Below are 25,835 nucleotides of genomic sequence, written 5' to 3' on the forward strand. Positions count from 1 at the left end.
TCAGGTATCAGTAGCAAATTGCATCTGTGTTAGTGAAGAGTTTATTTTTTGTGGCTGTGCAAATGGAACCGTGAGGATCTTTTATTCTCACAACATGCACTATCTCAGTGACCTGCCAAAACCGCACTACTTGGGCGTGGATGTAGCCAAAGAGCTTGAACCAAGGTACGAAGGTCTGACATGAAATGTAATGCATCACTCTGTGTGCTGTGTGTGACGTGGCTTGAAAGAAAAAGTACTGTCTCTTTGTAAATCTTAAGTACTCTGTGACGTTTCTAAAGATAGTGGATAAATATCAAACGCTGGGTTTTCAGAAGTGCCCAATGACCCTTAGTAATAGAAACCAAGTGTTTCTGAAAATCTGATCCTGAAAGCTTAAGTGTGTTTTACATTTTAAGAAAAGAAGAAAATTGACTTGAAATCAATCATCTTTCAGAGAGGTCTATTACCCAGTGATGATAACATGTAAAATTTGTTTCTGAAAACGTGATACTTTGCATATAACAGTGTAAAGTTTTAAGACCAATCAGGCGTGACAGTTTCTATGCTGGTTTGAATAAAAATACGCTTGTATCTGACTGTTAGTCTGTAGATCTCAAACACTTTACAGATGAGGCAACTTATCATTAACTTGCTTTTCTTTCAGTATAACTAGCTGGCATGCCTATTTTCCAGCAGCTAGCTGGCTTTCTGGGGCTGTACATTATCAAAACAGTGTGTTGGGCTATATCCAGGACATATAATTTTGTGTTTGGAAAAAGGCAAAATTCCAAGAATAATGTTATGCACTGTCAGGTTTGGAAATGCTCCTCACATGGACATTTGTGACACTAGATACATGCTCAGAAAAATCTGTGGTTTTAAGATGCTTGCTAGGCAGATTAATGAATTTCAGTTGTTGAGAACAATTGTTGTGTATATACTGTACTTTAGCTTGCATTTTATGTTGCCTTTATATGCAACTAAAGAGAATATTTCCTCTTTCTCTGTCTTTCTTAAGAAAACCAGATTCCGTTTACCCAGACACCATTGCTTTAGCCTTTGACCCATGTAATTGTTGGCTCTCGTGTGTGTACAAGGACCACAGTATATACATCTGGGATGTTAAAGACACAAACAAAGTTGGCAAAGTGTGGTCAGACCTCTTCCACAGTTCTTTTGTATGGAATGTTGAGGTAAGAGGCGTTCATGTGCTAGATATAGTTACAAATCTCTAAGATATGCTCTGTTCTGTCCTCGTTGGGGTACGTACAGCACAAAGGTTCTGACTTTGGGCTTGATGTCTGGGAGCTAGTAATGCTTGGTTCTGATGATGAGGTTTCCCATATGGTGATCAGAAGGAGCAATGTTAATGACTTAGAAAGGGGTCAAGGAGAGAGAATCTCCATGAAACAGAGCTTCTGAAGGTGGTGGTGGGGAGTTAAAATGACATACATGCTTTACTAGCTTCACCCACTTAGAAAAGATGATTTTGCCATCATAGTATAATCTGACTATTCTGATATGGAAATAATACCAACCTGCTTTATAGTACAGTAGCTTGAGGCAGACCAAAAGATGGGAAAAAGCAGCATTAATCTTTAGGAAAGATTTAGATGTTTAGTGGGAATTAGACCTAGCCAAATCCTAGTAGTTCTGCTTTAATAGCTCCCACAACTCCGATTGAAGCTGTCTGTGTCTCTTGTGTAGCTGATGACAAAAAGGAGCTATGTGTGACTTGTTTTCGTTGATGGTCCCTGTTCAGTTTGTTGCATTGTAGCTGTCCAGCAACCTTCAACGAAAATACACCTGTACTTAGAGTTTATACCCAAGCTTTGTGCTGACAGTGTTCAGCTCTGAGAGGTCTAGTGATGGGAGATGGCACATTCCTAGATGTAAAGCAAACTTGGACACTTACTTTCAGGCAAATTATTTTTGAGAGGAAAGAGAAGCTAATGAGTACGTTTTATCAACCCTGTAATGGCTCTTAAACTTTATCCAGATGAGGAATTGATACATGGCCTACCTGGGGCCATGACAAGGAATTTGATGAAGGGGGAGCTTTTTGAAAGGGCAGTGATGAGGGATGGTGAAATGGCTAGTTACAATGACTCTTGTCTATTACACTTATAACTGTTCCATTGTGTTTCCTGTCTGTTGTATCCACCTGCTGTGATCTTATACTTAGACCTTGTCTAAACTATGAGAGAGGCTCAAATTTATTAAGGTTGATTTCTTACCACCGTATTTGGTAAATTCGAAGATCCATGTCTCCACTGCACAAGAATTCAATTTAATTCAAAGTAGCGCATCCTCAGTAGGGAGACAGTTCCATAATGTGCTCGTCTACTCCCTCCCCCCTGGCTTGAGATCAATGGGAAAGCAGTCTTTTTGGCTCTGGTTACCTGAGCAGATGCCATAGCAGTGCAAGCATGGACCCTCTCGGGGATCCTGTTGTGCATCAAAGCATTGTGAAGATGATGTGTATCTTGTTGTGCCTATTGGTGGATTATGCTTAGAGCATACATATGGCACTCCATCAAGAGGGTGAATCTCAGAAAGCCATGGACACTCTGTTTATGCAAGCCTTCGATTTAAGCGAATTGGAAACGCTGTTGGCATTCAGTCCTCTGGAAACAGTGGAACTCCAGTTCTGGTGCCGTGAGACAAGCGCAGACTGGTGAGACTGCATAGTGTTGCAGGCCTGGGACAATCAACAGTGGCTGCAAAACTCCTGAATGTGCAAAGCCACTTTCATGGAACTTTGCAAATTGCTTTCCCCTGCCCTGAAGCACAGGAACACCTGAATGAGACCTGCTCTGATGTTGGAGAAGCACTTGGCAATTGCCCTGTGGAAGCTTGCAATGCCAGAAAGCTACCAGTCAGTTGGGAATCAAGTCGGAGTGGGGAAATCTACAGTGGGAGCTGCTGTTATAGTTGTGTAGCCAGAGCAATCACTACCATTCTGCTACAGAGGGTAGTGACTCTGGGAAATATGGCTGCCATAGAAGAGGGCTTTGCTGCGATGGGGTTCCCTAACCGCAGTAGGGTGATAGACGGAACACACATCCCCATCTTGACACCCAACCACCTGGCAAGGAGTACATAAACTGCAAGGGGAACTTCTTGATGTAATCCATCAGCGCCTGCTGCACCAAGAGTCATTTCACCAACCTAGACATGGGATGGTCGGGAAAGGTGCATGATGCTCACATCTTTAGGAAAGCTGCAAACTGGCACTTTTTTCCCAGACTGGAAAATTGGAATTGGAGAGCTGGAAATGCCAATAGTGATCCTTGGCAACCCAGCCTACCCCTTGCTCCTGTGGCTCGTGAAGCCATACGAGGGCACCCTGGACTGCAGTAAGGAACAATTCAAGTACCGGCTGAGCAAGTGCAGAATGGAGGTGGAATGTGCTTTTGGATGTTTAAAAGGAAGGGAAGACAAGGAAAGACCTCGGCGAATGCAACATTTCCTTTGTGGTGGCAGCCTGCTGTGTGCTCTATAATATTTGTGAGAGCAAGGGGGAAGGTTATCTGACAGGGTTGGGGGCGGAGGCAGTGTCTAGCCAGAGATTTTGAGCAGCCAGACACCAGGGTAGTAAGGGGAGCATAGCATGGGGCACTGGAAATCAGAGAGGCCTTGACAAAGTTTTATGCTGCTCGCAGTGAGGTGCCCCTGCATTCAGTGTGTCAGCCTGTAACATTTCCCCCCGCCCCCCGCTGCTGCAACACAAGGAATAGAGTGTTCTGAAATCATGCATTTTTATGTAAGGAATGTAGAAGGGACAGAAAAGGAAGGCTTGGTGGCACCCTTGGGGGTGGGGGATCAGAAATGTGAGGACAGCTTTTGCTTTGTGACACCCAGGAGGTTGAGTGAGGTTGTGAGGCTGTCCTTGAGTTACCCTTCCACGCCTTCCCCCATCTCCCATGTCTCCTCCCCAAGGAACTGAGAGAGGAGGGAAAGTTGATCTGCAAAGGGTGGGGAGGGGCCTGTCCAGCTATGCATCTTGGAAAGCCACCACACAGTCCATCATAGATGTCACGGATGACAAGACGTTCTCCTGGTGCTTCACTTGCAGTTCCCTGCACGCTGTCCTTTCTTGATGCTCCACTTGCATCTTCTCCCATATTGTATTCCTCTCCTCGGTTACGCACTCCCTGTCCAAGTGAGCAGATTGCATTTGTTCCTTGAGCGTATCTTCTCTGGTCAGTTTTCACCTTCAGATTTGTGCAAGGCAGACAGCTGGTGGAGCCAGGGAAGTACACAGCACGTTCCTTGCTTGTAACAAAAAGTTAAACACACACATCGCAGGAGATACGTTGTGGAGCCTAAAACCTAATCTATTAACATACAGTGAAAGGTCTCTCTAAAGACCATGGAGATGTGTTCTGTGCAAGGCCTCAGTTTTATGCTTTAAAGCGGCCACTGTAAAGCAGGTACGCAGCAAAGTTCTCTGGGGAGCATCTGGACTCACGTGGTTTAGTGGCAGGTACACAATCCCTGTGAGACATCCTGGGCAGAGGGAATTGTCTCTAAAGTTATATAAAGTTTTTGGCTCTTAGTCACATCGGTTGCCCCACTCACCTGCTGACCATTCTCCGCCGCTGCCGCCTCCTCCTCCTCCTCCAGCAGCACACTCTCCTGGGAGGATTCCACAGTTTGCTTGGGAAACTTGTGGTGATGCTCCAGACCATCAGTTTGCCTCCTTTGTCTTTTGGTAGGGCTGCCTCAGCTCCTTTGTCTTCACGTAGTGCTGCTGGACATCCAGGGTATATCCTTTCTCCACCATGGGCCTTGTGATCTTTGCATAGATGTCTGCATTTTGTTTGCTAGTTTGGAGTGCCACGAGGACGGATTCCTCTTCCCATGCATCAGTGAGGTCTGGAACTGGGAACTGGAACTGCTGGAGCTCATAGAACTCGTGGCTCTGAAGCATGCAGTCCACTTTGTCCACACAGGAAATGTTCAAAGTTTCCTGGGGATTTTCCTGTTTACCTGGAGAGCAGTAGAGTTGCAAGTCTTGGCCAGAGCAGTCGCAGTGATACACTGTGGAATGCCTCCTGGGAGGCCAATAACATCAACTTTTGCAATGCTGCATCTATGCTTCCGTAAAGTCGACCATGAAAAGCAAGAGTACCAAAATAGACTTTTGCAGCCCCTATGATTGATGGAACGGGCTTGGTAGTGTGGACTCGTTGTTTGGAAAATCAACCTTATGTGGTTAAATTTGACCTAAACTCCTAGTCGAGCAGGGGTGGGCAATAATTTTTGATGGGGGCGCCACTCCAAGAATTTGGAAAGTGGTCAAGGGCATTGTTGCCTCTTAAACTGCACGGCAGCACAGCTTCACAAGTGAATAATCGGCCCTGCCCAGTCAGTCAGCTCTGTGCACACATGGAGCCCGGAGCCTCTGACTTAGAGGGAACAGTGGTAAAGGGCCGTATTCTTCCATATAATAGAGGAGGTGTGGGGTCTGGGATGGAGGCTGGGTGCAGAAATGAGCTTGCAGTAAGGGATTGGGGTGCAGGAGAGGGCGTGGGCTCTGGGAGGGAGTTTGGGAGAAGGAGGTAATTGTGACCTGGGTTAGGGACTAAGGTGCAGAGGTTTGGGCTGTGACCTGGAGTGCAGGGGGGTGTGCATGGGGTTTTGGTTGTGACCTGGGGCAGGGATCTGGGTGGGGATATGGGGGCAGAGGGTTTGGGTTATTTGGGGTAGGAGGGAAAAGGGTTGGGTTGCCAGAGGCAGAATCTGGCTGGGAGACTTACCTGCTTGACTCCCAGCCAGCAGCCTTCCCAAGCATACTCCCTGCCTGCTCCAGCCCGCACTGGTTGCAGAGGCTATGTGGTTTTTTTAACAGCTACCAGCCTGAGGGGGTGGGAAGGGTGCGTCCTAAGATGTCTGTTAACAACAGGCAGCTCTCCTTGGCCAAAACCAGCTAATGGGATTGTGCTCCGGGCAGGAGCAGTGTGTGAAGGCTCATAGCTGTTCAAACAGAATCCAACAGCAGCTTCTCTCACCAGCATACAGGGGGAGGAGGGGCGGGCAGGGAATCTGCCTGAGATTCCCCGCTGGGTCCGTGGACTCCCCGCTGGGTCCATTGGCCGGATCTGGCAGCTTGGCGGGCTGGATCTGGCCCATGGAGGTTATTTTTACCAGACCTGCCTTAAAGTGAAAGCTGTTCTTATAGTGAGACTGTTTTATTTCTTCTAGTGTACCTGTGACCTCTAGACACACTAAATAAATAATAGAACCCCTTTGCCTGAGTTAAGGTATATAAATAAAAACAAAACAAAAATCCACCTCCTCATCTGAACAAAGACTTCCATATATTTGTCAGCACCACCTACTAAAAGGCATGGGATGGGGAGAAAAATCTCTCAAATTGTAAGAGGATAATTGGAGAGGGATCTTGTAGAACAAACTTTTGCTGTCACTTAGGTTTCTGGACTGCCACTTATATTTTAAAATATAACTAATTTGTACCTCTCCATTGCTTCCCCCCCGCCTCCCTCTTTTATGTTGTGGAAATATGTAGGTTTATCCTGAGTTTGAGGATCACAGATCTTGTTTACCTCCAGGATCTTTTCTGACTTGTTCATCAGATAACACCATACGATTTTGGAATGTGGAAAGTGGCACTGGACCTATGTTCCAGAAAAATATTTACAGTAATGTAAGTACTATGGTCTTTTTTTTGTTAACAGATGCGTGTGCGCACACAGCTTTAGAATAATGGAGCCAAATTCACCTCTAACTTACCCCAGTGTAAAGTATGGCGGATCAGCCCATAAGTGTGCTGTGAGGAGGGATAATGTAGTGATAGAAATGATATAACATCTCTTTTGTACTGGGGCATGTACATATATATATTTTTATTCAGAACAAGTTACTTCCAACTTAAATCACATTAAAGCTTTTCAGTATCTACCTTTTGTTTTAAACATGTTTAGAGTTTTTGCAGTGATCTGAAGAGCTAGCACTTTTGCCTGCTGGTAGGAACAGTTCCTATCCACATTTATCAGTTCAGATAAGCCACTAATAGTTTGTGCAGATCTGCCTTTTTGAAAACGAGAGCTGGGGATTTGGTGGCTAAAGAACAAGACTGATAGGGGAAAACAGTTTTTCTGTACTACATTTCCTCCCGCTGTGAAATTGGGACATTTACCATCCTTGCCAAGGGTGTTTTGTGAGGCTCAGTCATCTGACCAGGGCTTTGGAGGTAGTGTTGCCTAGAGGATAGAGCCCTGAACTGCAACTCAGGAGACCTGAGTTCTTTTTCTGCCTCTGATACTGAGTGACATTCCTCCCTCTTTGCCTCAGTTTCCCCATCTGTAAAAGGGGTCTAATGATACTATCTTCCTTTATAAAGCGCATTGAGATTTATTGATGGAAGTGATATACTACAACTAGGGATGATGATGATTTGAGTTCTGGGAGCAGAAAGAATGATAAAAATTTGAGTGGGATGATTTAGGTGCACAGGCTCTATTGAAATTCACTGGGGCTTATGATCCAAACACTTTTGAAAATCCAGTTCTTAAGAGACTAGTATACAGGCAGTCCCCGAGTTACGTGGATCCGACTTATGTCGGATCCCAACATACGAACAGGGCTTTTCTCGCCGTGGAGGACGGGGGCGGCAGGAACGCCCAGACGCGCAGCAGTTCCCACCGCCCGCGTCCTCCGTGGCGAGAAAAGCTGCTCTGCATCTCCCTGGTCTGCTGGGGGGGGGGGGGGGTGTGAGTGGGGCGCAGCTAGCTGCGCACCCCCTCCCCCCAGCAGACCAGGCTTTGCTCGCCGCAGAGGATGCGGGTGGTCCTGCCGCCCACGTCCTCCGTGGCGAGAAAAGCCGCTCCACGTCTCCCTGGTCTGCTGGGGAGTCCCCCAGCAGACCAGGGAGACGCGGAGCAAAGCCGCGGAGCACGTGGGCCGGGACCGGTGTGTCTCGGCGGGACTGCTGCCCGCATCTCCCTGGTCTGCTGGGGGGGGAGGGGTGCAGCTAGCCCTCCCCCCCCCCCCCTCAGCAGACCAGGCTTTTCTCGCCACGGAGGACGCGGGCGGTCCTCCCTGGTCTGCTGGGGGGGGGGGGGGCACCCCAGCAGACCAGGGAGTTGCGGAGCAAAGCCGCGGAGGACTCAGGAAAAGCCTGGTCTGCTGGCACTAGCTGCGCCCCTCCCCCCCCCCCCGCCCAGCAGACCAGGGAGACGCGGGCAGCGGGACTGCCGAGACACACTGGTCCCGCCACCCGCGTCCTCCGCGGCTTTGCTCCGCGTCTCCCTGGTCTGCTGGGGGGCCCCCCGCAGCAGACCAGGGAGACGTGGAGCAAAGCCGCGGAGGATGCGGACGGCAGGACCACCCGTGACCTCCGCGGCAAGAAAAGCCTGGTCTGTTGGGGTGGGGGGGCACGCTAGCTAGTGCGCTTCCCCCCCTTCCCCCCCAGCAGACCAGGCTTTTCTCGCCGACGCCTGGGGTAGAGCAGCTGGGGCGCTGCCGGGTTGGTCCCGCAGCGCCGCTCCTGGGCGCTACTGGACCAACCCGGCAGCACCCGAGCTGCTCTGCCCCAGGCGTCCCCAAGTCAGCCGCTGCTGAAACTGACCAGCGGCTGATTCCAGGAAGCCCGGGGCAGAGCAGCTCTGCCTCTGGCTTCCTGTAGTCAGCCGCTGGTCAGTTTCAGCAGCGGCTGACTTGGGGACGCCTGGGGCAGAGCAGCTCGGGTGCTGCCGGGTTGGTCCAGTAGCTCCCAGGAGCGGCGCTGCGGGACCAACCCGGCAGCGCCCCAGCTGCTCTACCCCTGGCATCGGCAAGAAAAGCCTGGTCTGCTGTAGTAACCCGGGAACTGCCTGTACTACCAAAGTCACATTTCACTCCCAAGGACTGTAGCAAGTTTCCATTGTTTGTTCTGGTATTTACTTCAATCGTTCTTTCTTTCTCCTCCCAATATAAAGAACTTGCTGAAGGTGGTGTATGTGGACAACAACAATCAGCATTTGCAAGATTCGGCCATTGTGCCTGACCGAAATGAGAATGCAGGCCATCTAGATGTGAAAGCAGGTGTGCGTGTGATGCAGATTAGCCCCGATGGCCAACATTTAGCCTCTGGGGACAGAGGAGGCAACTTGAGGCAAGTATAGCTATCACCTGTCCTCTCTCCCCACTTAACTTCATGTTGCAGAAATGACCGTGGAAATGCTAGCAAAGTAGCTTCTGTATTTGTTAGGCTCTCTCTGCACTGCACAGGAAGGTATAATTGTAGCACAGGTAGGCGTAGCTACGCTAGCTTTCATCTAGCTCAGTGGTACTCATGGTTATGTGACTTGGGAGCCACATTTGCAATCACCATTAACCAAAAGAGCCACATGACTATAGTATGGTCTATGTACCACCAAATACAGCCCCCATACACACATTAAATATAACCAAATACTCTAAAATGCCTAAATATATTTTCAGTACAACAAAACCCATAAATGTATTGATTGCATGCATTTAAAATTGCTTGGCTGTCAGTTTAGTGCATGGCTTTCCCTCCGAGACACAAGTGTTAGCAGTTACAGAAGGCTGCTCAGACTCCATTGGTTGGGTGAGCACACAGTGTTGTTAATTTTGTTCTGTCCACCTACACCTTTACCATTACGTGCAGCAGTGCTATTTACAGCCTCCCTTGTGCCAGGGCCAACAAGGAAAAGAGGTCTCCTGGAGCTTGCTCTGTCTAAGCTCATCAAGCCCTCCAATCAGCTGATTATCGTTGCCCCTGGAAGGAATCCCTGCTCCTCCATCTCCCTCCAGGACCACTGTGAATCAGCTGTTCTCCGAGCTCCTGGAGGGAGCCTTGAAGAGCCACAGGCTACACCGGACAAAGACACATGTGGCTTGTGAGTTAGGCCTGGGTATCCCTGATCTAGCTAGTGCAGGTAACAATAGCAGTGAAGGCACAGCTGTACAGACTTGAGCACAGGCTAGCTGTCCTAATACAAGCCTACTGGGGTCCTGGGTGCACACTTTGTGTTGCTAGCATGTGCTTGGGGTGCATGCCATTGTGTCTTCATGGCTACTTGTGCTAGCTAAATTAAAGCTAATTATAGCATGAGAAAGCATAGCTCTATTACATCTCAGTTTTTGGTGCAACTCCCCCCCCCCCCCCCCCCCCACCGGACTCCATTCAGGCATAGATGGTTATTTGTGAGATCCCAAACCTTGCTACCATAAAAGTGATGCTTGGTACTGGCACCTCTTGTACTCCAAAACTCTTACCCCAAGCAGAGCTTTGTTCCTAAAAAGTGAGATGTGCCAGAAATCCGAAGAGGTTCAACAAGGACAAGTGCAGAGTCCTGCTCTTGGGATGGAAGAATCCCCAGCACTGTTACAGGCTGGGGACTGACTGGCTAAACAGCCGTTTGGCAGAAAAGGACCTGGGGATTCCAGTGGCTGAGAAGCTGGAGATGTGTCAGTGTGCCCTTGTAGCCAAGAAGGCTAATGCCATATAGAGGTACATTAGTAGGAGCATTGCCAGCCGATCTAGGGGAGTGATTATTCCCCTTTATTCGGCACTGGTGAGGGCATATCTGGAGTATTGCATCCAGTTCTGGGTCCCCCATTACAGAAAGGGTGGAGATGCATTGGAGAGGGTCCACGGAGGGCAAAAAAACCTATTAGGGGCTGAAACACATGGTTTTATGGGAGGCTGAGGGTTTCGGGCCTATTTAGACTAGAGAAGAGTGTGGGGGGATTTGATAGCAGCCTGGGGGGAAGGGATAGTTCAGTGATTTGAGCGTTGGCCTGCTAAACCTGGGGTTGTGAGTTCAATCCTTGCAGAGGCCATTTAGGGATCAGGGGCAAATCTGTCCGGGATGGTACTTGGTCCTGCTGTGAAGGCAGGGAACTGGACTCAATGACCTTTCAAGGTCCCTTCCAGTTTTAGGAGGTAGGTATATCTCCATTCATTTATTTAAAGCCTTCAGCTACCTGAAGGGAGGTTCCAAAGAGGATGGAGAGAAGCTGTTCTCAGTGGTGACAGAACGAGGCACAATGGTCTCAAGTTGCAGTGGGGGAGGTGTAGGGTTGGATATTAGGAAAAACTATTTCAGTAGGCCCTGGTCTACACTAAGGGGAGTTATTTTGAAATAACAAGTGGGTTGTCCACACTACCAAGCCCGTTATTTTGAAATAATGGGCTGGTTATTTCAAAATAACTCCTGCTTTCCGTGAGGAATAACGGTTATTTTGAAATAGTGGAAGTGTGGATGCTCTACTGCTGCTATTTTGAAATAACTACTCCCCAGTGCTCCCTGGGGCTCTAAGTCAAGGTAGCACATCCACATTAAGGGAGCCTGCCTCTGACTAATTTCAAGGTTTCCCTGTAGTGTGGACACGCAATTTCAAATTAGTTATTTCAGGAGTTGTTGTTTTGAAATAATTTCCTAGTGTAGACATGCCTTAGAGTAGTGAAGCACTGGAATGGGTTACCTAGAGAGGCGGTAGAATCTCTATTCCTAGAGATTTTCATGTCCTGGCTTGACAAGTCCTGGCTGGGATGATTTTGTTGGGATTATTCCTGCTTTTAGCAAGGGGTAGACTCTGACCTCCTGAGGTCTCTTCCAACCCTATGATTCTATGTCTTCATGAAGCCTACTGCTTCTGCAATTGATTTTCATTGGAAGTCTGTCAGATACTATGGTGCTGTAAGTGGGTTTGTATTGTAATTATCTGTCTGGCCACTGAGTAGTAGTTACACCAGAGGTGGGCAGTAATTTTTGAAGGAGGGGCCACTTCACAAATTTCTGAAGTGGTGAAGAGCCACCCTGGAAGGGGTGGAGCTTGAGGCAGAAGGGGTGGAGTCTGGAGGCATCCCATGGTATCTTTTCACTGTTGCATTTTCATTGTAGGATACATGAGTTACAGTTTATGCATGAAGTGATTAAAGTGGAAGCTCATGATTCAGAAGTTCTCTGCTTGGAGTATTCCAAACCAGAAACTGGTAAGTATTTTGAAAACAAATTGTTTTCAATCTGTTTAAGAAAATGACAAAAGAACAGCTGAACATGGGATGATAGGAGTTACTATAGAGAACTTTCTGGGTGTCTGGCTGGTGAGTCTTGCCCACATGCTCAGGGTTTAACTGATCGCCATATTTGGTGTCGGGAAGGAATTTTCTTCCAGGGTAGATTGGCAGAGGCCCTGGAGGTTTTTCGCCTTCCTCTGTAGCATGGGGTACAGATCACAGCAGGAAGTTCTCTGCATCTTGGGGTCTTCAAAGTATTTGAAGGCTTCAATATCTGAGAGATAGGTGAGAGGATTATTCTAGGAGGGGTGGGTGAGATTCTGTGGCCTGCACTGTGCAGGGGGTCAGATTAGATGATCATAATGGTCCCTTCTGACCTTAAAGTCTATGAGTCTATGAACATGTGGAAGGTGCTGAAAATATACTAAAAGATTATTTGTGTGTCTTTAGCTTGATGCAGACTGAAGCCATGTGCATCTTTAATTTAGCAGAAATGTTCTTCTAAAACTGCCTTCAGTTGATTAGCTCTGTTAAATACTTTTTTATCTGAACTTTTTTGTTTTTGAGGGGTTTTTTACTGGAAAAATGTGTGTGGTTTTAGTAAAATAAGCTTATGAGTGAATCTACATGATCACTTGTGTAAGAAGATTCCATTTTTACATTGTAATTTTTCAGAATATGATACTTCAAACAAGTGTTGCTTATTTTTGAAGGAAACAGAAATCTCTGTGCTTTTACAAATGTCCCTTCAATGTCTCTAGGAATGGCACTGCTGGCCTCAGCAAGCAGAGACCGTCTGATTCATGTGTTAAATGTAGATAAAAAATATAAATTGGAGCAAACTCTGGATGATCATTCATCTGCCATAACAGCTGTTAAATTTGCAGGTAAGTTTTTAGACTTCATATTAACAATTACTGTGTCTATTAAATTTTCATTGATGTGTGTCAGTTCTGTAGAGAGAGAGAGAGAGAGAGAGAGAGAGAGCTTAAAAACCTACTGTAGAGTAACGGAATTGTTTATTTTAAAAGGGTATCTCATTGCATAGCTTGGTAATGAAGCTGAGCAAATAATGGACTTATTTTTCCAATTTGCTAGAAGTTTTGGAAAACGTTGGGGGTGGGATTCAGTTTGTTGCAACTGAAACCAAGAATTGTACCTTTTTTTGTGAGAGCTAATCAGTAGATTTGGGGAGGGGATCTTTGTATATGGCTGGAGGAGAAGGAGGTATGGTTAAGTCAGCTTCCTTATAACTAAACTTTGTAGAATTTTTTTTTTTTTTTAATTTTGACAATGTTTATTTTCAACCATTTTTTTTCGATTTATGGATTTTCAGATTTTCACAATTGTGGAAAGTTACGGGGAGATCATACAACTTATTTAGTGACTGTAGATGTTGAGATTCAAAAAGTGAAAGCTTTATCGTGGTTTAAAATACACATTGCCAACATCATATGTAAAAACATACAAAGTAAAGAGCAGTAAATCAAACTCTAAGAAAAACATTTTGCCTGAATGTAGACTATGATTATTATAAATAGAAACAGTTTTGTGTGGGGGTGAAATCAACATTTATCAATTTAAATTGCATCCTTCCAAGCCTACGTTTAGCTCAATGGCTCAGAGGCACCCACTGGTGGTGTGGGACACCTGGATTCAGTTCCTGCTTCTGCCGGATGTGCAGAAGAGATTTGAACTTAGATTTCCTACACTGTAGGGACATGCCCTAAAACAGCAGTCACCAGCCCGTCAACGTAATCGACTTTCAATTCTGGAGCCTCAACCAGTCCAGTTGAGCTGCAGGGCTCAGACAGGCTGCCTTCTAACCTCAGGCTCATCAATATGCTCCCTTCGCGGGAAGGACAGCATGCCTCTGCAAGCTGCCCACACTGCAACTCCCATTAGCCAGCTTCTGGCCAATGGAAGCTGTGAGGATAGTGTTGGCAGCCGGGGTCAGCATATGGAAACACGCTGTCCCACTCCACCTCTATGGCAGTACAGAGATGAACCTGCAGCTGGCTGCTTCTGGGAATGGCATGGGAGCAGGCAGCTTGTCTGAGCCCTGCTGCACTGCCAGTCAGCAGCCGCCTGTGCTAAGTGTCTCCCGGCTTTCAACCCTGTCCCTCTTCCCAGAGTCCTCTCCCAGAGGGGATATCCCATATCCCCGCCTGCACCCAAACCCCTAAGCTCTGGCCCGGAGCCCTCTCTAGCCCAATGAAAGTGAGCGAAGGTGGAGGAGAGCAAGTGACCGGTGTGGGGGGGAATGGATTGGATGGGACTTTGGGAAAGGGTTAGAGCCCCAAAGAAGGGGCAGGGTAGCTTCTGGGTTGTTCTGAAATGTAAAAAGTGATCTTGGGCATAAAGGTTTGGAGATCACTGCCCTAAACTCTGGACTACGCTATATGCTGGAGCAGATCTTTCTTGGTTTCTCCTGCTGCAGCTGTTCCACCATCTATCCCTTTAAATAGTCATTGGAGCAGCAACTTGAAAGTGGCACCTCCATGTCTTAGGGGAGTGCCTGAACCACCAGGCTATTCTCACTTTCTCTCTGGCCCAGGGCTAGTCAGTGTTAGTCTGAGTGTCCGTTTATGATGACCCGAGAATTACCCCAGTTGCAAGAGTGGTTTCCTATAGGTTTGCTTCCCGTATGTGTGTGGGGGGTGAGAACTACCTTTGGCCTGTTCTCATAATTCTCTGTTTATCAGTGGAGATTTGGAACCAAATCTCCTCTGCAAGTCATTGTAGCTTCATTGACTCTTATACTGCCAGGCAGATTTACATCAACTAAGGATCTGGCCTTTGGATCTTACGTATTTAATTTTTAAAAGGAGCTACTTAGCTTTCCTCTTTTTCAGTTGTTCAGGGCGCAGTACTGCCATGAATCCCTGTTAGGTCTTGGTGCCTACCCGACTTCATAGAATTCTAGAACAGGAAGGGACCTCAAGAGGTGATGTTCAGTCCCCTGCCCTCATGGCAGGACCAAGGCCATCTAGATCGTCCCTGATAGATGTCTGTCTACCCTGCTCTTAAATGTCTTCAGTAATGAAGATTTCACAACCTCCCCAGGCAATTTATTCCAGTGTTTAACCTCCCTGACGGTTAAGAAGTTTTTCCTAATGTTCAACCTAAGCCTCCCTTGCTGAAATTTAAGCCCCTTGCTTCTTGTTTTACCCTCAGAGGCCAAGGAGAAAATATTTTCGCTCTTCTCCTTGTAACACCCTTTAAGACACTTGAAAACTGCTATCATGTCCCCTCTCAGTCTTCTCTTTTCTCAACTAAACCAGCCCAGTTCTTTCAGTCTTCCTTCATGTTTTCTAGTCCTTTAATAATTATTGGGACAAACTTAAAAAAACTAGGAATAGTCTTGCAGCACGTTAGAGCAGTGTTTCTTAAACTTTTTAAGACCAAGGAACATCAAACAATATTTTTTTTTATATGGAACACCAACCATTTCTTGTTGAGCCCCCCCTCCCAAAAAAAAAACAAAAAAAAAAGGTTAGGGGGAAAGTTCTTGAGAAAAAAGGGTCGGAGGAAAATTGAGGGGGGGGGAGAGAGTTACCTTCCCCTTTCAGGGTGGCCATTTTGAATTCTGTTGAAACAGTGCCTTAGGGCAGTGGTCCCCAACGCGATGCCTGCGGGCGCCATGGCATTCGTGTGTGCCCGCCGACAACCTGGGTGGCCCCGCCCCCGGCACGCGACACGCACTGGTGTTGGGTGCACGGCACTCGGGCGGCCCCAGCCCCGGGGCACATGCGGGCGCTCGGGCGCGCGGTGCTCGAGTGGCGCCGGTGCCGGCCCCAGGCGCATGGCTCGGGCGCCGGCCCTGGGCCCACGGCACAAGGCGCTCGGGCGGCCCCAGCCCCGGCCCTAGGGCACACGCCGGCGCCGGGTGCAAGGGCATCCCAGTCCTCTGGTGTGCCCCTGGACGCGCAGCCCCACCCCCGGGCGCCCGGCGCGTGAGTGGCCCCACCTCCCAGGCACCTGGGAGCCTCTAAAGGTTGGGGACCACTGCCTTAGGGTATGTCTACATTAGCTCGGTAGTTTGAGCTAGGTAGGCAAATGAGGGCAACCGGAGTTGCAAATAAAGCCCGGGATAAATATCCTGGGCTTCATTGGCATCTTCCTGGGTGCCGCTGTTTTTAAATCCCCCCCCCTAGTCCGAACTCTGTGCCCACGGCTACACGTGGCACGGAGTAGGTAGTTCGAATTAGGATCTCTAATTTGAACTACCGGTACACCTCGTGGAACGAGGATTTAAATCCCGGGCTTCATTTGCAACTCCGGTTGCCCTCATTTGCCTACCTAGCTCGAACTACCGAGCTAGTGTAGACATATCCTTAGAGACTAAAAAAACCTGTAGATGGTATCCTGAGTTTGTGTGGGCACAACCCATTTTTGGGACTTCATTTTCCCTTCTTCCTTTTCCAGGTAATGGAGAAGTTCAAATGATAAGCTGTGGAGCTGATAAAAGTATTTATTTTCGCAGTGCACAAAAGGTAAGCTGTAGCAGTCCTCTGTAGATGACAGCTGTTCACAGGCAAAATACCGTCCCATCTGTGGTATATACTCTCTAACAAAACTGAAGTGACACTGCATACTTTAAACTTATCCCTGAAAAAACAACTTGAATTATCTCCAGAGCCTGAGATGTAATTTCAGGTCCTTGCAGGCACTGTAGATTTACAGGGTTTCTCTAGGAGGGATTTATTGGCATTATCTCACATAGGATTGCCAATTCTATATGAGCCTTTTTTTTTTTTTTTTTTTTTTTTTTTAGCTTACCCATAAACATAGATGGATTTTTTTTTTTTTTTTTTTTTTGGACAGAAGTCAGGGTTATGTTACAAGAAGCAGTGTGCTTTTATTTTATTTTATTGTCTGGTTTGCATGTCTTTTTATGCAGGTTGCGGATGGGATTAATTTCATTAGAACCCATCATGTCGCTGAAAAAACCACCTTGTATGACATGGATATTGATATCACACAGAAATATGTAGCTGTTGCCTGCCAAGATAGAAATGTCAGGTAAACTCTTTTTTTTTTTTTTTTTTATTTATGCTGGCTAGACTATAAAATATGCTGTCTCTCTGACAGAGAGACTTCTTCAGTATCTATGAATAACAGGAATACATCTCAAGGGTTGTCCGGTAACTCATAGGTCAAGACTCTGGTATCGTCTATAAATGCCCTAATAATGGCCATGCCCCCCCTTTTTTTAAATGAAATGGTAATTCTTTATTCAGTAATCCCTCAGCTAGCTCTCTGAGTTCCTGTATCTTCCTGTGATGCTTCGACCCCATCTTTGAAACCAAAGTGTGCAATAGCTTGAGTAAGGTGGTTAACCTGAACCCATTGTAAATGTCCAGTTCTTCCAAGAATTCCTCTTCAGACAATGGTTCTGGGGGACCAGTCACTGGCTAATGCAAAGCTCTCCTGTCCATGCCAAGATTTCCAGATGATCAGAGTCCCCTCTTTGCCTTACACTTTCTCCAAAGGCCTGTTTCCCTTTCCCTTACAGTAGGTAAGTTTATTGTGCTACTTGGCTTATCTGTTGCCCTCCAAGTATGAAATAAGCTCTCATTACAGAAACCCTTTGTATGTTGTACTCTCTTTGAGACAAATTCCAGCCTACCAAGTGGGTTAATCCGGCCTGAGGAGGTCCTGCTACCCCCAGGCTAATCAGGTCCTAGGGACGGGGGAGCATGTGGTGCTTAGTCAACCCTGGCTGTTAACTCTAAGTACTGCATGCTGGAGGGCAGGGAGCAAGAGACTTTGCACTCCCCCCGCCTCCAAGACCAATCAGGACCTGGGGGTGGGGGGAAGTGTGTGAAGTCTCCTCCTGCCTTGTCAGGAGTGTGTGGCACTTAGAAGTACTGCACACTCCTTGCAGGACGGGGGCAGGGCAGGAGGAGACTGCGCGCTCCCCTCTCCCCCAAGCCCTGATTGGCCTGGGGGTGGAAGGAGCATGCAAAGTCTCCTCCCACCCTGAAAGGGGCTTGGCACTTAGAGCCAACTGCCAGCTGCTGCTTAGCTGGCAGGTGACTCTAAGCGCAGTGCTCTCTTGCAGGGCAGGGGCAGGGGCAGACTTAGTGTGCCCCCTCCACCCCCAGGGCCTGATTGACTGGAGGGTGGGGGGAAGTATGTAAAGTCTCCTCCCACTGCCAGGAGTGCAGGTGCCTAGAGGGAACTGCCACTGTTCAGAACAGCTGATGGTTCTCTCTGGGGTGGGGTGGGGGCAAAGATTTCACACGCTCCCCTGCCCACAGACCAATCAGGGTCTGTGGGCGGGGAAGCATGGACATGTCCTGGCTCTGCCCCTTCTGCTTGAGGCCCTGCCCCTTTAAAAATTTCTGAAGTGGCCCCTGGTCAAAAATTATTGCCCATCCCTGGACTAGTGGCTAGTCAACCGTAGTCTGGTGAAGAGCGTTTTCCTCTCCGTGTAATAAAACCACCTCCATGAAAGGCAATAGTTACGTCAGTGGGAGAAGGCCCCATGTCAACACAGCACTGTCCACAGAGGCACTTAGGTCAGTGTAATTTACGTCACGCAAGGAGTGTGGTTTATTCACACTGATAAGCTACGTGTATTCCACTGACATAAATGGTAGTTTGCACAAGCCCTAGGGCAAACCGCATGAGAGTTTTAGCTTAGTAGCCTTGTGGTTTTATAAGAAGGTAATTTCTTGACTTGAAAACTAAATAGCAAAGTGACCGTGTTCCATTTATTATGGATGCATGTAAGACAAGCCTTGACTGAGTCAAGTCACTAGTTTACTGCACTGAGTTAAAATAAGGATTGCGCTCTTGCAGAGTATACAACACTGTCAGTGGGAAACAAAAATGGTGCTACAAGGGATCGCAAGGTGATGATGGGTCGTTATTAAAGGTAAGCAAGTAATTGCTGCAGCTCAAAGTGCTCTGTTATGCTGTGGGTACACTTATATGAAATTAAAGCATCATGTGTAGCATGTGTGTATGTGTAAATTATAAAGAGGCAGAATCTGATGTAGAGAGATTACAGCACTGTTGCTTCCAGATTTACAAGCAAGTGAAACCTCTTATAGGTGTTTTGTAAGGGTTTTGGGGAATTCTCCAAAGTTTCAAGACCACGTGAATGGTCCTTTTGGAGAATCATGTTATGTAAATTCTCCCTTGGAAAATCCCATCAACTTTGATAACAAATCAGAATGCCATGTGGCCTCACTGTTAGAGTCTGTTTTGTTTGCAGTCCCAGGTTATTAGAGACAAGGTGGGTGAGATCTTTTACTGGATCAACTGTTGGTAAGAGGAACAAGCTTTTCAGGGATGAAGATCTTGGAATCTTGTCTCTTTCACCAACAGAAGTTTGTCCAACAGAAGATATTACCTCAGCAACCGGCTCTCTAGTATCTTTCTCTCCCTAGGATTTGTCACATTTCAGATTGTCAAGGCAGAGGTCATAGAGGTCTCCTGGTTTAGATGAAACCATGTTTTCTTTGTCTTTCCCTTGTCCTGTCAATTGGAGTCAGTTGTTCTTAATCTCCAAGTGGTCTTGTCAATCACACTTTCCAAGCTGACACCAACTTTATTTATGTCCCCCTTCAGCAGTTTGGGCCCTTTCTTCCCCCTAGGTCTTTCTCAGAGTCCTTGTCCGATGACTGCTAGTTCTTGTCCACTGTGGCCGACATATCTCCTATTTCATTGTCTCGCATAACCGTGTTACCTCACTTGAGTCTTCCTCGGCTTTTTGATGATGGAGCTACCTGCATCATGGCTGAACGGGGACCCTCTCTCCTCTTACTTTGCATTTACGTGAGCCCTCTCATTTTGACAGTGTGACATGGTTCTTCTCTATGAGGCCAGCGTTCCAACCAGAGCCGGCCCACAACGTTTTGGCACCAGAGATGGGGAGCTCAAATGGACGCCCCCATGCCTCCTCGCTTGGCCAAAACTTTGAAAGGTCTCTTGTGCCCTCCTTCCTCCAGCACAGCACTCCACCATCTCTGCATCTAGAGCAGAGAGAATACATGTGCATCAGAAGCAAACACAATTTTCTACACTCTGGGTCCTAGAGGCGCCCCCCCCCCCCCAGTCTGGCACCTCATGGTACGGCCGGCCCTGGTTCCAAACGCTATGTTGTGGGCACATTCCCATCAGGGCTTAACCCTGAACTGAGATACTTAAACTATTCCACAGACTGTACTGTTGACTTTAACTGGCATCTCACTGTCCCTCTGAACAAAGGATTGCCACATTCTGCCCTTTGTCATCTGATTCTAAGGCATTTGGCTTCTAATGCAGCCTTCCAGTTCTTTTTCCAGTTCATATTTACTTTCCCAGCACAACAGAACATCGATGAAAAGCTTGTTTTGTGAAGCCTCTTTCTTAATCTCCTGCACCAAGGTGTTCATTACAATCAGAAATGGGAAAGGTCTTTGGGTCCTTGCTGTAGCCTTCCCCTCACAGTTAGTGACTTAAACTGTAGCTGCTTCTGAGTACTGTTATACCGCCCTTGTGCATGTCCCTGATAGGCTCAGCCTGTCTCTCCACCAGACTGTAGACCAGAGGTGGGCAAAAGGGCCTCCATGGGCTGGATTCGGCCCACCAAGCGGGTTAATCTGGCCCGTGGAGGGGGCCGAAGGGGGAGCATGCAGTCTCCTCCCAACACCAGTGGCATGGATACCTAGGGGGAACCCTTGGGGGGAGGGCAAAGACTTCACTTGCTCCCCCACCACCAGACCAATCATAGTCTGTGAGTGGGGAAGCAAGGAAGTGTCCTGGCCTGAGGTCCCGCCCCTTATAGTGCGGCCCAGGGCTACTTCAAAAATGTCTGAAGTGGCCCCTGGTAAAAAAATTATAGCCCACCCCTGTTGTAGACCACACATGGTTCTATAGGAACTCTGTCATGAGCCTTCTGCAAATCCACAAACACTAAGTGCAGTTCCCTGCCTTTCACCGTGTGCGTCTACAGTATTCAAGCTGCAAATACTGCATCCGTTATTGACATTGGTTGTGGCTCACTTGATGCTCCAGCTCCCCCCAAAGCTGAATGTGGGCTGTTGAGCTGCATTCTTGGCTGAGATGTTTGTGTTGTGGTACAAGAGAGCCACCCAGATGATGGTTTTAGAGGTGCCGGTTGTCAGTGTTTCTTTCTCTGTTTTTGGGTCTACATTGGTGTACTGTGTATGTAGCATGTTTGATCAGTTCTTCCATAGAAAATCTCAGTCCAGCTCCCATCTTGAGAATTCTTTATATCCATTCTGTTGTCATTTTCTCAAAGTCCAACCTTTGTGGTAGGTTTGCCAGAGTATCTACTCTGTTCAGAAATCCGACTCTGCTCCAAAACAGCCTGATAGCTGTTCCTTCAATCCTTTTGGAGGATTGATCCCTCCAAAGTGACCTTTCCACTTTTTTTTTTTTTTAAACAACAAGCTGGGCATGACAGAGCTGACTAGATATTTACTAGTTCAACTTTTTCTAACGCTGCCACAAAGGTAAATACGTATAAGTCCATAATGTGTGGTTGAAATTGCCTGGAGACTGTAGTTTCAGGTAACTATCCCTGTGCTCATTCTGGAATAAGGATGTGCAGTTTCTCACAATAAGAGCATATAGAAATGTATCTTGTTTCTGCAGGTACAGCTGGATCTCTCAGGAACTTTTCTAGCAACCAGTTGCTCGGATAAAAGTATTTCAATCATTGACTTCCACTCCGGCGAGTGTGTTGCAAAAATGTTTGGTCATTCAGGTGTGTTTTTTCCATTTGATCATTACATCTGCTTATCTCAAGAATGCTTAATCTAGAATTGATCACTTCCACTAGTCGTTTGAGCTGTGAATCAAAAACTACCAAGCTATTAAAGATTTCCCCAAAGCGTTATTGTGAGGGGGCGGTTACAGCAGACCCCTTGGGGATGCCACTCAAAGTGCTGACAAAGCCACTGCCACTTACCTTCCTGCTCTCTGGGGTTTCTCACTGCCTGGTCCTGCTCACCCAGCTCTCTGGTCTCCCCCAGCCAAGGCAGCGAGGTGAGATCACTACCCCCCAAGGAGCAGTACAGACACTGACTCTCTTCAGGTCCAAGGAAAGTGCAGTTTAGGGCCCAGCTTCCCAGGATACCAATCCCCAAATGGGATCAGAACCCCAAAGGAATTATGTGGGTAAGCCCCCTTTAGCAAGTAAAAGGAGAATGTACACACTGATTGCCCCCCCCCCAACAATTATTTACACTGGGCTTGATAGAAAATAAAAGTGATTGTATTAAGTACAAGCAATAGGATTTAAGGTGGTTATAAGTGAGAAAAGGCAGAGCAAAGTGGATTACAAACTCAAAATAACAGAAAGCACTTAGCTAACTCTAACATTGAAATCTCAGTACAAACTTATTACAGACTCACCCTAAAACTGTTTCTTTTCCTGCTAAGCCTTCCGAACCAGGGCTGTTTGTCCCCTGGGGTCTTTGGTTCCTTGCCTCGTGTGCCAGCCAAAGACAAAAACCTGCTAAGCTTCCCATAGTTTCAAAGATTCCCTTTGTCCATGGGACGTTACATGCCCAATTCCTACCAGTTAGGGAGGTCATGTGACTGCCTAAGACCAATCACTGCTAAGACTTGATGGCTTTCATTTACACAGTTTAAAAACCATAAACCATTCCATACTCCATACGTCTAATTTTACATGCAAAATACACCAAAATAAGATAAACAGATCCAGCGGATTAAGACTTGAAGTCTGATAGGTTAACATGATGCTTGTCCAAAGCATCTTTGAGTTAGGCATATTTGTGTTCGTAAGTCCATTTCATAAAGCATGTGGGGGTCGGTCACAATTATCCTAGCCAACAATTCCTCAGGTGAAACTTTATCAGGAATAATCCCATGTGTTCTAAACAAACTGTAAATTATAAAGCATAGTTTGCGCGAATGTAATACAAGGGACATAAATGTTTTTAAAGCACGACTTTCATTAAATGATTTTAACTGACTCTAATCATAATTACATAATTCATTTAGTCCAATAATATAAGAACGTTTTAAACTCCAAGCACAGCACTTTTTTCAATGTTTTTTCCAAAGTTTTTAGAAATATTTTAAGAGCCTTATTATAGACCAGAGTATTCAGTAAGCTGTCAAAACCTGTGTGTTGACTTAACACTCTCATCTAGAATCACTTGCATCCAGAGATCTAATATTTAGGAAACGAGATGTTTTATCAGGAATTTACCACTAATAGCCTGTGACTTAACTAGGGCTATTCCTGTGAGAAAAGAGGAATATGATGAAATGAATTAAAATCAGGATATGCTTGTAATTTAATTCAATCAACCATGTCTTCGGTCATTTCATATCAACCCAAAAATATGCCCTTACTAGCCCAAACTCAGTTTGTTCCTAAAATCAACTCGAATAATACTGACAATTATTACATATATTCATTGTCTTCTGAACAAGAGACCAATATACTTAATTTCTTATATTACAGAATTAGTAACTGGGATGAAGTTTACCTATGATTGCAAGCATTTAATCACCGTCTCAGGAGACAGGTTGGTGTGTGCCACAAAATTGACTTGTGTCAAGGCTACTTTGAATGTAATACTCCAAGGGAAGACACTAAAGTAGGGCAACTATGAATATTTTAACATATTTACTCATTGAGCCGTCATTCCTGGGGGAAGGGAATAGAAGGGAAGGGAGGAGGCGCTGACTCGGAGCAAGCTCCTGTCAATGTTAATGGGGGTTTTGTGTGTCCAATTTTACCCTAGAATACACAATTCATTATCACTGGTGGCAGTGATGGAAGCTGCAGTGTAGCTAGCACACAGGCTTTTAAAGTGTACAATGTAAACAACGTAACGGTTGTTAAAACCGCACTGTGTCTATGCTGCAGCTCCTGCCATTGCTACTATCAGGGGAGCATCATCTGTTGACGATGAAAATCTGGTTTAACTAGTGTTGGGTTCACTGGGAGTTGGATTGGGACTAGTAGCGTGGAGCTGAATCTGATGGTGCGAACAGGTGAGGCAATTCCTGGTAGTTCTGGCTCTGTTTTCACCTTGACGGTGATATTTGGAGTAGATTTGGCTTGGTTTGAGGCAGTCGGGGGTGAGGATGTTGGGGTTTTGGTTTAGTTTAATAGCTCTTTGTGATTCTGGATGGATTCCAGTGGATTCTGGGTGGCTAGAGACTTCACTGGGAATTGAGAAGCATTCAATAATTGATAGGGATTGGCCTTTGTAAATCTCTTTGGGATCCTTTAGCCTGAAAGGTACTGCAGAAATGCAAGACGCGCCAGAATTTTAACGTCTAATACAAATCTTCTTTTATGAACAGTTGTGTGTTTCTATGGCACCTTGGCCCGGAGATTACAAACTGTATGAAACAGCACTTGGTAGAGCTCAATCAAATACAACAGCAGAGGAAAGCAAGAGAATTAAGCTGGTCTAATCCAGTCAGGTATTAATGTGGGCTTTCGGTAACTGCTTGCTAGTAATTTGAGTCTATTGTGGGTCTTATTAATAGTTTCAGGTTTTAGACCGCTCCGTGTTTTGACCTTTTATGCAAATTATGCAGGGAGTTAACATGGGTATCTGAATAATTCCCAGGTGACCATAAAGCTAAATGTATGATTAAGCCGTGGCTGGGGATAGGAAAGGAAGCTAAACAAAGCTTGGCAGGTAAGGGTAGGAAGATATCTGGGGGGAAAAGGTACAAGTGGGCATCTGGGTTAATTGGAGGACTGAGACCTGCCTAGGGATAACTGGGTCTGTTCAAGTGGGGCATGGGTGCTGGGGGGAGTGGGTCACTGGAGTTGGGTGAATTTTGGGGCAGGTAAGTGGGTGATATCTGCAAGGGTTGGAGGAGCCGAGGGCTAATATTGAGGCTCCTGTGCCATCTGTCCTCACTCATCAGTCACCATCACCTCCCCACTACTGGTGGCTCAGCACAACTGGCCAGTCCAGCAGGGGGAGCAGTTGGACAGGAGGAAGATGCGTGTTCTGTCTCCTAGAGCTAGGCTCATGGCAGCATCTGTTGGTCCACGTTGCCCCGACTACAGCCTCACCCCAGTGGCTGGCCAAGTGTGTGCTGCACACCTCATGGTGCTTTGGGCTGCTAGCCTGAGCTTGGGCTGGGGATGGTGGCCATTGCCCTCTGTTATCTTAATCTGGAACTTTATACCGAAAGCCAGGCATGTGTAACGAGCGCAGCTGAATGGATCGAGGGGGTGGGTAACTGTCGTACGCTTACGCTGTTCCTCAGGCGGGAGACCTATGATGCGGTGCCAAGTGGAAGAATGGCCCAGAAAGTGGAAGAGCCGACTGACTACGAAACTGATGAAGAGAAGGAAGAGGAGTCCTCTCTGCAGACCCCTGCTAAAGAAGATTTTGACACAGGCATGCTCTCTAGCTGTTGTCTGCGCTCTCCTGCTTTTCCACCCTGAGCCTTTTGGAAGTTAATTGGCGAATCACTGGGGAGGTGGGGGGAATCAAAGATATTCTAGGTCAGGGCTACTCCACTTTGGAAGCCCCGGAGGCCACAGTGATACTCACAGCACGTGCCAAGGCCCGCAACTTAAGTGTGGTTGCAGATGCTTCATTCACACAGCACTCTCAGCACCTCCTCCCTGGGGGCTAGAACCACCGACACCCTGTACCCGGCTGTTCCAGCCAGCCTGTCCACTTGTGTCTTTCAGTGCTCACCCCACCTGGGAGATGCCTCGCCGTTGTGGAGCATGTTCCCAGTGTAGGCCATGTTCAAAGGATCCCGCCCGTAGGCTGCGAGTTGAGCTCCCCATAAACCCAAACCGCATCGCGGGCTGCAAACAAATGGGCGGCGAGCCGCATGTGGTCCATGGGCTGTGAGTTGAGTAGCCCTG

General features: G+C 46.9%; 1 protein-coding gene and 1 non-coding gene across 4 annotated transcripts in view; both read left to right on the top strand.

Moving 5' to 3' along the window:
• WDR62 (WD repeat domain 62) overlaps positions 1-25,835 on the top strand; it is a 57,400-nt gene that overhangs the window by 15,724 nt on the left and 15,841 nt on the right. For all 3 annotated transcript variants that reach the window (XM_075915152.1, XM_075915151.1, XM_025188859.2), the window contains exons 8-20: positions 5-165; positions 1,001-1,175; positions 6,518-6,655; positions 8,928-9,103; positions 11,865-11,956; positions 12,742-12,867; positions 16,409-16,476; positions 16,884-17,005; positions 18,791-18,866; positions 21,596-21,707; positions 23,442-23,505; positions 24,293-24,415; positions 25,220-25,353. In XM_075915152.1, coding sequence (XP_075771267.1) covers positions 5-165; positions 1,001-1,175; positions 6,518-6,655; positions 8,928-9,103; positions 11,865-11,956; positions 12,742-12,867; positions 16,409-16,476; positions 16,884-17,005; positions 18,791-18,866; positions 21,596-21,707; positions 23,442-23,505; positions 24,293-24,415; positions 25,220-25,353 — 1,567 coding nt within the window. The remainder of the gene's footprint in view (positions 1-4; positions 166-1,000; positions 1,176-6,517; positions 6,656-8,927; positions 9,104-11,864; positions 11,957-12,741; positions 12,868-16,408; positions 16,477-16,883; positions 17,006-18,790; positions 18,867-21,595; positions 21,708-23,441; positions 23,506-24,292; positions 24,416-25,219; positions 25,354-25,835) is intronic.
• LOC112547169 (small nucleolar RNA SNORA16B/SNORA16A family) lies at positions 1,652-1,790 on the top strand. Its single transcript, XR_003090911.1, has one exon. It is a non-coding gene; the product is annotated as a small nucleolar RNA SNORA16B/SNORA16A family (small nucleolar RNA).

This window comes from Pelodiscus sinensis, unplaced genomic scaffold (assembly GCF_049634645.1).
Source record: "Pelodiscus sinensis isolate JC-2024 unplaced genomic scaffold, ASM4963464v1 ctg34, whole genome shotgun sequence".
Classification (NCBI taxonomy): domain Eukaryota; kingdom Metazoa; phylum Chordata; order Testudines; family Trionychidae; genus Pelodiscus; species Pelodiscus sinensis.